The sequence below is a fragment of the Cinclus cinclus genome, chromosome 15 (assembly GCF_963662255.1).
Source record: "Cinclus cinclus chromosome 15, bCinCin1.1, whole genome shotgun sequence".
NCBI lineage: Eukaryota > Metazoa > Chordata > Aves > Passeriformes > Cinclidae > Cinclus > Cinclus cinclus.
In genome coordinates this window covers 8,051,232-8,062,440 of record NC_085060.1, presented here as the reverse complement: position 1 = coordinate 8,062,440, position 11,209 = coordinate 8,051,232, and the positions used below count along the sequence as shown (strand labels likewise).

At 48.3% G+C, this 11,209-nt stretch overlaps 1 protein-coding gene across 3 annotated transcripts; it reads left to right on the top strand.

Moving 5' to 3' along the window:
* The first annotated feature begins 215 nt into the window (after positions 1–215).
* FHL1 (four and a half LIM domains 1) lies at positions 216–10,870 on the top strand. Of its 3 annotated transcripts, none has more exons than XM_062502813.1 (6): positions 216–237; positions 7,202–7,383; positions 8,359–8,536; positions 9,030–9,199; positions 9,759–9,945; positions 10,716–10,870. In XM_062502813.1, the coding sequence occupies exons 2-6, from the start codon at positions 7,228–7,230 to the stop codon at positions 10,868–10,870; spliced, it is 846 nt and encodes a 281-aa protein (XP_062358797.1). In that variant the 5' UTR covers positions 216–237; positions 7,202–7,227. The 3 variants fall into 3 exon arrangements, with proteins under 3 accessions (XP_062358797.1, XP_062358796.1, XP_062358795.1); XM_062502812.1 differs by lacking the exon at positions 216–237 and adding an exon at positions 496–517; XM_062502811.1 differs by lacking the exon at positions 216–237 and adding an exon at positions 496–517 and having other exon boundaries at positions 10,713–10,870.
* Positions 10,871–11,209: the final 339 nt, after the last annotated feature.

The following is an 11,209-nucleotide window of genomic DNA, read 5'->3' as shown; positions in this document are numbered from 1 at the left end:
AGACAGCCCTTTGCTGGCTCCTGGGGCTGCAGCCCCTCTGGCCCCCACAGGGCTATGATCCAGCTCTTCCCTTCTGCCATGTCAGAGCAGCATTAATGTTGGGTCTGTAATTTAGCTCAGGACTGATACGAGACACAATCTCACTCTAAAGCCAAGGCCAAATACTACCAGCATGGGGTCAAGTTCATGAGTTCATTCTGCCTTTGGGACTAATTTGGGTGCTGAGTAGCTGGGCAGGTATTTGACTGTTGCCTGCAGAGACCTAGAGGTCTCAGGATCCTATTCTTCTCCCTCAGATCACCTAAAATGGTAAGAATTTCCAAGGGGGATTAAGGTTGTGATCTCTGGGGAGGGGAATGGACATCTGGTAGGAGTCCTGTCCATATTAATAGGCTCCGTTTAAATGTATGTTATCAAATGGGGCAGCTCCTTATCAGCCTGGAGACTGTGAACTCCATTACCTGAGGGGCTGCTGGTGACTTTGGGCTGCTGACCATGGCTTTCCACAGGCACACAGGTAAAGTGGATGTGCTGCCACGTGTTGTGGGAGTATACCTGGAAAATGGGGAGGAAGGTTTTGCTAAAAGGCTCCTGTGCCAGAGAAATAACTTTGAATGCAGACTTAAACCTCAGAAATCTGCAGCTGTAACTCCTGATGGCAAATGGGCTGATAACTATTGTGGGAGACTGGTGCTGGAGCACAGTGGTGGTGGTGGCCTCGTTTATTTTGTAAAATGCATTGGATGATAAATGTTTTTGTATCTTCTGCTGTGGGAAGGCTGGGACTCAGCTGCTATTTGAGCAAGACTTGGTGAAAATGGGGGACAGTGCTCCTCCTTGCTGTAAGTTAATTGCAGTGAGCAGAGAAACCCAGAGCAGAGGGGAGACCAGTGTGTAAACCCAGATAGTTTGCTCTGCTCTGGTGGGAAGTTTGTGGTTAGTCCCTCTTCTCTTGTTTGTCTTTTAGTTCAGATGGGCTGACCCTTACCAGTGATAGGAAAATGTTAATTTTTCCATTAACACTGACAGGAATCTTGAGATATATTTTACATGACACCATGGCATGCAGCTCTGCCGTGCTTTCCCATCCTGAATCATTCCTCTAGCCCTGCAGCTGAAGACAATCAGAAGCTCTTTAGGATTTTTGAAAGCCTATCTCACTCTTAGAAGCTGTTTTTCTGCATGTCCAGGACATATTCACAGCCCTACACCACAGTACAGTGGCAGTGCCATTGCATCTCTTGGTGAGGCACAGCCCTGAGGGTGGATGTGCCTGATGTGGCTGTGGGTGATGGGGAGAAGGTGTCAGTTCAGGGCACAGCTCCTCAAACCGAGCTGCTGCACACCAGGAGCCAGGGGAGCTCGTGAGACTTGGGAACATAGAGCCTCCCCAGAACTGGGGAGAAAAGGCTCAGTTTGCTGCTCAGCTTCCTGTTCAACTTCCCAGGACAAGGCACACACGTGAGGCTGCTTGCACAGGATGTAACTGCTCAGGATTTGCTATAACATACATGCACATACATGTTATGCAGGCCATCATTGTGAGTAAAATCTGACTGCTGTGGTGTCATTTGATGTAAGAAGATGTTTAACTTCAGCCCACAAGACTGACCAATGCTGAAGCATCCTTCCATTACACTCCCAGCTATATAATTTTTATCTTATCTTCCACAGGGGATGTCCCCTGGGGGAAGAACTCACAGACTTGATGTTGTGCTGTAATATGAATGCTGCAGGGTGTTCTGAGCAGATGCTGAGGTTGGAATGCTGCTGCCAAACAGTCACAGCATGGTGTCTGATCCTGCAGACCACTGGGAACCCCAGGGCAGCTGTGGGGGTATCACAGTGCCTGCTTAGGGTGGGGCTGAATTTTCCAGAGCAGGAGGAAATCTCATTGTGGCACCTGGGAGCACCTGGGTGTGAGAAGGGCATCCAGCTGCTGAGGTGGGGCAGACCAGTGCTTAGCTGGGAACATAATAGGGGAGTCTCAAAGGACAAAATTAATGCAGCCACAGAGTTAGTTACTGAACAGGATTTGTTTTGTTTTGGAAGGTTTGGACTTTGTTGCTTAAACTCTGCCTAAAGTGCTCAGCCTTACTTGAGGCAGTGATGTCTTGTTAGCCTTTACTGAGCTCTGCACTGAGTGCCAAAGCAATCCCTGGGGAAGTGTTTGTGGGGCTGGGCCAGTGATTTTTAATAAACAGCATGTCCCTACTTCCCTGGGGAACTGTGAAGATTTAGTAATGACTGGGATGTGCTCAATGGTGGCAATAGCACCGTAGGGAATGTTTTTGGCAACCGCCTGAGGAACTTGGAGCTGTTCTTGCTCTAAATAAAGAAGCTTTCATTTTATCAACAGATTAATTTTTGAATTATAGAGTATGAGACTCGTACATGCCCCAGCCTGGCAATGGAACAGCACAGCTCTGGTATTCTCACCCCCCCCCAGCAAAAACGACCTACAGGAGATTTCTTTTCTGTCTTTCCTTGGGCTTTGCAAATGTTTGTGCCAATTCAGTCCTGAGTGTCACTTTGCATTTGGGATTAACAGAACCCTTCTTTTAAGGGTTTCCCAGGTATTTATAGCAAACCATGCGACATTGCATAGAGGAATGCTGAGAATAGTAATTCAGGTGACAGACCAGGGCTGCCAGGACTGATCTGAAACAGGCAGGTGTAGCCAGTGCCTGGCAGTGTGGGGCTGTGTACTCAGTCTGCTGAGAAAAAAAGAAAGCTAATGGAGAGTCAAAAAGCTCTTTTTCTTCCATATGCAACTGTGTGTAGGACAGAGGGTTAAAACTCCAACCTCACCTTCTTTCTTAAGTGGCAGAATAATCTGTTAAGTGTAAGTACAGTTTCTCTGGTTGTGTTTACAGACTACACTTCAAGTTCTTCCTTGGTGGTTTATCACATTTAAACATATTCCCCAGAGACATTAACACATAGCCTGTGCTAAGTGCTTTGCTTATCAGCTGTGCTTCAGCTCCCTTCCCTGAATGCTTTGGTTCCATTTATTGTGCAAACCACTCTGATGCTGCTTTGGATTTTTGGCTGAACTGGGATGAACCAACCCAGGGTGATGGAAGGAGCTCAGGGGGAGGCAGGAGTTGTGTGGATGCAGCAGCTTTTGTGGGGTGGCACTTCTTAGGTCTGTACCTTTTCCATCCCAAAGCTGGCCATGCAGCAGGGTGTAGATGTGACCCTCAGTGAGCCTTGTGCCTGCTTGGTGCTGATACCACTTGAGGTGCAGGGAAGCCTCTGGGGCCTGAGAGTCTGAGGTCTCTGAAGGATGGAAGGTGTGGCTGTCCAAGGGCTGTTTTTGCCAAGTAGAAGATGCTTTCAGGGGACAAGTGGCAAACTGGCACCTCTGTGGTCAGGTAAGTGTTAGGGTTGTATTCCAGTGGGTCTTTGTGCCAAACACCCTGATATCTGAGAAGGACACTGGCCTGGCTTTCTGCCCTCCAGCTGTAGCCAAATCCATCAGGGAGCTACATTTAGAGAACACCCTGCCAGTGCTGGTGGGATAGGGATTCCTTGCTTAGAGTGAGATTAGTTTCTGGAAGTACAACTGTATTTTTCTTTCTGTCTTATTGAGGGTCCTCTAGGCTATTTAAGGATGGCACATTCTTCATTCACCCTTCTCCCCAGCTGCCTGTGCTTGCTGCTTCCACCTGTTTCTCTCCAACAGAACAATCCTCTGCACATGCCTGGGAGGGGGAATAGTTCCAGCCTATCCATACTTTTCCTCTGCTTTCTAAATCCCATTCTGTGGGCCTCAGTGTCAAGCTGACATGGAGCTTGGATCAGTGCATGTCCTCAGGGTATGTGATTCTCCTGGGGTTAAACAAGAGACATTTGACCAGGCTGTCACCTCAGACATGCCATAGTCTGGTGTAAAGGTACAGCCACAGAAACATGTGCTTAAGTGACTTCCAAGCTAGAATATCTGCACGCACTGCTCTCACTTTAAGCACAGCAGTGTGAAAAGAACCACAGAGGTTCAGTGCTCTGGGTTTTAGTGGTAGTTTGCTGAGTGCTTTCCCTGATTTTTGGTTGCTGTAGCACTATTGTACCCCTGGTGTGAATCCCTACCCTGTGCTCAGCAGCTACTGCACTGCTCATATGGGAAGTGATGATGAGGGCACTAAATAAAGACCCTGAGGAAATAATGATTCTCCCATATACTCAGCATACCTTTAGTTTCATAACTTGCCTACGTTTCAGACAGTAAAGACAGGCCAGGGTTAATATACCTGGAATCTCTGCAAAGTTATGGTGTGGGGACCTGGTGCAGCAGGAGGGTGAACAGGTTATTACAGAGATAAACAAGTCCAAGCCCATGACCTGGTGCCATGCAGGTTTTAGAAAATTATTTTTATTTTAGACATTTATTTTTATACAGAGCAAAATAAATATCTGCTCTGTTTACCTTCCATGAGAGAGGACAGGACTCCTGAGGGGAGCAGCTGTAGGATACGAAATGAAGCTGAACCCTAAAGTGTCCGCAGATGTTTGCTCCATTTGGGGAAAATAATCTGGTGGTCCCAACACAGCAGCTACTGGCCTGAGGCTCCATCTGCCACACACTGGTGGCTTTCAGGGCTCTTGTGCACCATACCCTGGGTGGGCTGGTCCTGCTTCTGTGGGACATGGTCTGGCTGATGTAGGCTCTAGACGTGGCACAGGTGAGCAGAGCCATGAGCAGCCAGCACATTTGCAGGGGCAATGCCACCACTGCATCTTCATTGCAGGCAAGGGGACAGATGTGCCTTTCCTGGCTCTAGATCAGGAATTCAGGAATGATAGCACTGAGGGCAGGAAGCCTCTGGAAAAGCTGGAAGCAAATTCATGCCCCTGCCTGTGCACGAGAAAGGTTTCTGATGTGTGTGATGCACGAGGCAGGCAGGAGCTGCATGCACAGCCCAGTCTGGGGGCTGCCAGCCCTACTGTTAATTTGCCTGTGGAGCTCCAGAGCTGCTGTGATAAACGTGTCTCACATTAGCACATGATGTGTTACATGGGAACACGGGGTTATGTTGCTCCCTGAGCCATACTTTCAAGATTATGTGTTCAGGTTGAAAACAACCCTAAACCTGAGATCGGGGACGTTTCAATACCATTTGTCCTGGACTCTGCAATTGCATTTCTTCCAAATAAAGCCCACCTGCTTGCTAGAGCTCTGCAGAATTGGTGGGGGCTCACACAGTTTCCATGTTTCCCAGCTGTTTATGTGTTTCATTTGAACAGGTACCTCAAAGCCCTAGTTGTAGCTGTCAGCACCATGTCCCCTGGCCTTGCCAAGGAATATTTCCACACCTTGGTCCCCTCACAAAATACAATTCCTACCAGCTTGGCCTCCAGCCTGCCTCTGTCAGTTTTAGGGGAAGGAAAAGGGTGTGAATAAAGCCTCCACTTCTGCTGCAGCTCCCCTTGTGATACTTTTCTTTAGGGCTCTCTGTCCTGTTTTCTGAAATATAAATCCTTCAGCTTGTTCTGGCCCTGTGTTACTGAGAGGAGACAGTGTGATGACTCCTGGATTTTAAAGCCTGCAAGATGTGAGTCCCACTCTTCCTGGGAGCAGATGAGGCAGATGCTTTGTTGTGATGGCAAAGTCCTCTCAGCAGTGTGGGGCTGTTCCTGGTGTGCTGCAGTGGTCTGGTGAGGATGGGCCCTACAGATGACTGTATATCTGGAATTACTGGGGTGGGGAAGTGTTCATGAAAATCCTGTGAACAGGCCCATAACAGGGCAGACCAAGAGCATCCTGCAGACAAGGGTGAGCCCAACAGAATCCCACTGACCCTGCTTTGTTGTGAGGGCACAGCCAGGAGTGACACACTCTCTCTGCACCCCAAAACCCCTACTGGTTTGGTTTATAAAGGCACATTGTGCTGGGCTTGGAGCAGCACAGCTGGAATAAGCACTGTTGTAACACTGAGCTCTGTGAGGAACAGGCTCCAGGGTGGGTGGGTGGGGTGGTCCAAGGTGAGGCCACATGATGGAGGCACCAGCAATTTGTATGGCCTGACTCTGTCCTATCCCTTCCTTGCTCTGTGCTGATGCTGCTGCTCTATCAGGAAGAGAGGACATTTCCTCTTGGCAGTCCCTGCTGTCAGACCACAGCCACATTTCTCATCTGGTTGATGATGATGCAGAAGGTTCAAGGCTGTGTCCCTGTGTGCTGGGAAATGGGCTCTGCAGTGCTGGGACTCCAGGGGCACAAGTGGCAGAGGCAGGGATGGAGCTGCCTCTGTGGCACTCCATGGACTTCTGTAACTCTTATGTTCCTCCCTGGAAATGCTCCAGGCCAGGTTGGATGGGACTTTAAGCAACCTGATGTAGTGGCTGGGACCCCTGTCCATAGTGGGGGTTTTGGAACAAGATGATCTTTATGGTTCCTTCAAACCCAAACCAGTCCAGGATTCCCTGAGCCCTTGTAGCCTCCTTGCAAGAGTGTTGGTGGCTTCTGCTGAGGAAGTGTGCATGGAATGGAGGGAGCCATTAGCAGGAGACTGGGAGTGCAGGAAGGGATGGGTGTCTGGGGACAAAGTGTGAGCCAAAGTGGAAAATCCTCCAGTAAAGATTCCCTACACCCACTGACAGCTCCCTGGCCATGGTGGAACATCAGACTTTGGCAGAGCCTTGATAGTGTGAACTGCTCTCCATGGAGGCAGATTTCTTCTTGGATATTTTTTTTCCCTTTACGATTTGATATGTGAAAGCCTGGTGAAAAGAGGCAGCTGGAAGCTGCACAAATATCCAACACAAAAGGCCATGGAAGGCTACAGCTGCTGAAGGTTCAGGCTGGAAACATGGAAACAACTCCACTCTGCTCATGTTTGTTGGTGATTTCTGCACACAAGTGATGCAGTGCCTCAGCCAGGACCTCACTGAGACCTGTGGTAATGAACTAAGGGGCTCCCAGGGAGTGATTGGGCGTCATTACCCTTGCTTAACGTGCAGTACATAAATAAACCAGTCTACCATCCTTCCACTTAACAATGGGATGGGGAAAAGTCTGGTTTGAGACTTCTCAATTGGAGCTGCTTGCTCCATCAAGGAGCCCCAGAGAAGTGTGATACCACCACCACTACATGCTTACTCCTGAGCCACGTTTCTCCTACTGATCTGCCCAGCCCCAGGAAGCTGGAGCAGCTTTCAGGGCCCCAGTGCTGTCCCCTCAGCCACTGTGCTCTTGCAGGGCCTGGCAGCTACACCGTGGGCACCATGTCGGAGCGCTTCGACTGCCACTACTGCCGCGACCCGCTGCAGGGCAAGAAGTACGTGCAGAAGGAGGGGAGGCACTGCTGCGTCAAGTGCTTCGAGAAGTTCTGTGCCAACACCTGCACCGAGTGCAAGAAACCCATTGGGGCCGACTCCAAGGTCAGTGCTGAGCAGCTCGGTGATGAGGAGAGGCAGATGCTGATCACCCTTCTGTTTGCTCTGAGCTCCTGTGGAAGAGTGGCTCTTTGGGAGTCCTCTGGCTGCCAGCCGTGTGCTCATTGGGAAAAAATGGTGCTGGGGCGTGCACAGGGATGCTCATGATGGCTGCTTTGGCACAGGTTCTCATTTCAGGGTCCAGATTCAGCCACATGAACTGCTGCAAATGCTGAATTGCCCTGGAGAGAGAACTGTGGGAAGCCAGCCTGCATGGGACCTGCAAAACTCATCTACTGGGCAAAGCACTGATTTTTGTCAGTTTGCAGATGCTTATTGCTTCATGATGGAAATTAAGAGTTCTTTCATATCTATAATGTTTATATAGAAAACAATTGGATGGCAAGATGGTTCTGCTGGGTTTTTTCCCTTATGTTAATTTATAATAGTATCTCTGATGTTCAGACACCATAACACCAGGCAGGACATGAAGAAACACAAACTGCAGGACTTGCAAATATCTGCAAGCCTGCTGGTTGAAACTATTCTGATCTCCATGAAAACTGGAAATTGGTTTGTTGCTTATGGATAGAAATATGATATTACTGAAGTCATTAGCATATACCTTCAGGGCCAGATAAACATTAATGACAATAACAATGTACACCTGAACTAGAAGAACTATAAGAACCTGAGAAACCCACACTTGCAGAACTTCAAATCTCCAAGCTGTTGGTTTGAAGCATCTTCTGCCCCCCTGAAAGTGCAAAGTGAAAGTTTGTGTTAGTAAGTTTGGTTAAATGTCCTTCCCTTAAGTCTTGAAGAGCAACTGTAGCCCTATCCACTGAATCAGACAAACTTAGGAACAACAGATCCATCCTTTCCTGCCCGGGGTGGTGAGACCGGAGCTTGGCTATAGGGCTGCTCAAGGGGAGAGAAAAGCTTCTCACTCCTCTCTCCCTTCCTTTCTGCTCATTCCAGGAGCTGCATTTCAAGAACCGCTACTGGCACGACAACTGCTTCCGCTGCTTCAAGTGCTACACATCCCTGGTCAACGAGCCCTTCATGCTGAGGGAGAACAACAAGGTTTGGTGCAGCAACTGCACAGCTGCTGAGGATGCACCCAGGTGTAAGGGCTGCTTCAAGCCCATTATTGCAGGTACTGTGCCAGTGACAGGGGGCTGAGGGCCACGTTCTGCTCTAGGGCACAACCAGGCTGGTTTATCAGGCCGTGGAGGTTTTAGTTAGGGGTTTGGGTGTTACAGTGTCAGGAGCACCTCACAATAGTAAATTTTGACTGTTGCTCTCACCTGTCCATTTTATTCAGGCATTGAAATGCTGCTTTGTAGTTAACCCTCACGTGGATAATTTACCCTTTTGTTAGTCTCAAACCACTTCTACCAAAAACTTTGCTCGGTAAATCGAGGTCCTAAAAGGCTCAGGCAGCTGATCTGATAACTATTTTAAGAAAATCTAGCAGGGCCTGGCTAAAATCAGATACAGAAATTACCAGCTCATCCCTTGTCTGCATTCCAGTGGAATCCTGGGTGCAGCTATGGACAGGTCTTGCCCACAGAGGTTACACTGCTCAGGGGCAAGGGTTTGCTACAGGCCTGAAATCTCACAGGACAAGTTATTTTTATCTGTTGTAGGAGACCAAAATGTTGAGTACAAGAAGATGGTCTGGCACAAGGACTGCTTCACCTGCAGCCAGTGCAAGCAAGTGATTGGATCTGGGAGCTTCTTCCCCAAGGGTGATGAATTCTACTGCGTCTCCTGCCATGAGCACAAGTTTGCCAAAACCTGTGCTAAGTGCAAGAATGTAAGTCCTTTTCCTCTGCAGAGGCAGCTTCCAGAACCAGCCCTTGTGTGCCTTTTGGGAGCTGGGAAAGTGAACCTGCAGGCAGACCATGCTGAAGCTGTACCAGTGTTGATGTTCTCCCCCTGAGATACTGGTGCCAGCAGCTGGTGGAATGACTGGGAGAGCCAGTGGTTCCTGTGCATTGCAGGATCGGGGCTGGGGTGGTTGGGTTAGCTGATGGCAACACTGCAGAAAACAAGTGATACCAGTCTTGCACTTGGGGATAGTTTATAAGCTCTGTAATGGTACTGAATATTCAAGAACTGAAACAGTAGCTGTTCACTGATTAGTGTTACCAGAATTACTAGAACTTCAGTTACTGCAGTTAAGAGAATTATTAAAGTGCCAGGTATGTGGGATTTCACGTTTGAGGGACTCAAGTGCACTGTGCAATTAAATGTTGATGCAAACTTTGGTAAGTCCTCTCCATGACAAAGCTTTCCTACCCTATACCCCATGCCTGTGTCACCTCTCTTTCCCCTGCTGATTCTAAACCACACCTCTGCTCTTTTTCTCCCAGCCCATCACTTCTGGAGGCCTCACTTACCAGGAACAGCCTTGGCATTCTGAGTGTTTCATTTGCTCCAACTGCAAGAAGCAACTGGGTGGGAAGCGCTTCACAGCTGTGGAGGATCAGTTTTACTGTGTTGAATGCTACAAGGAGTGTGTTGCCAAGAAGTGTGCTGGATGCAAGAATCCCATTACAGGTATGTTGGGTTAAATGCAGCTCGAGGACACGGGGTGCTGAAGGTCAGGACAGTGATCCCCCAAAGACAGGGAGCCCAGGGATGGGTAACATCAGAAGCAGGTCTGGTAACCCAAGCCCAATCCCAGCATTTCACATGTGATCTGACTCTGAGCCACGTGCTTGTGCTGGATGGAGGCTGAGCTCGTAACTGAGCCCTTCAGCTTCTGCATGTCTCAAATTTACCTCCTTCAAAACTCCCCCAGCCAGAACTGTTCCCAGCCATGTTAAGTCTAAAAAGAGTGGTGTTTTATTGTCCCAAAGCAACATTTGTACCCTTTGTACCCCACAATAAAAATATGTATTTTACATTTACAATTCACTGGATTAGAGCTCAGCCCTGAAATGTGGGCACTGTCCTGCCAATCCCATGAGGCTCACCTTCCATCCTGCACTTTAGAGCATGGATCTGAGCCCAGAAGTGTTTAGCCCAACCTGCTCTTGCTCCACATCTCTCCTCGACTGTTTGCTGGAGAAAGGAGCCAAGGAAAAAAGGTCATTGCAGAGACAAGCCAGGCAAGCCTTACGCTAAGATACTTGTTTCTCCAAGAAACATCAGAAGATGCAACAAAACCATGCCTGAGCTGCCACTTCGGTGTTTCAGGCACCCCCTGTGGCCTGCAAGCCTAGGGAAGCACTGGGGCAGCAGGAGCAGGCTGTGCTGTTTGGTGGGATAACCCAGCCAAGGCAAAGCTACTACCGCCGTCCTATAATTGTGTTCTCTCCTAGCAGGATTTGGAAGAGGAACCAGTGTGGTTAACTACGAAGATGAATCCTGGCACGATTACTGTTTCAAATGCACAAAGTGTGCCCGTGGTCTGGCCAACAAGCGTTTTGTTTGCCATAATGGAAAAATTTATTGTGCTGAGTGTCCCAAACGACTGTAAATGAGCAGATGTAAGATGGATTTTAAAGCCCTGCTTTCCCAAACAGTCCTGGTAAAAGAGCAGGTTTTTGCATGCTGAGAATTTTAACTTTTTCCATTTTAGGGTAAGAACTAAATTAGCCTCAATATACTGGGTTTGACTTTTGAAGCTCCTGCAGTACAAAAGCATGTAGCCTTGCAAAAATTTAACCTTGTTTCCAAGTAACTCCTAGTATAAAGGCTTGAAATGCTGTTAGATTTAGAGATCCACACACTGCATCATTTGTGTGTGGCTTAAACTAAAACAAATCTAATTTTAAACTTATCTGGTATACAATTAAGCTTGGCACTTAACTGAAGG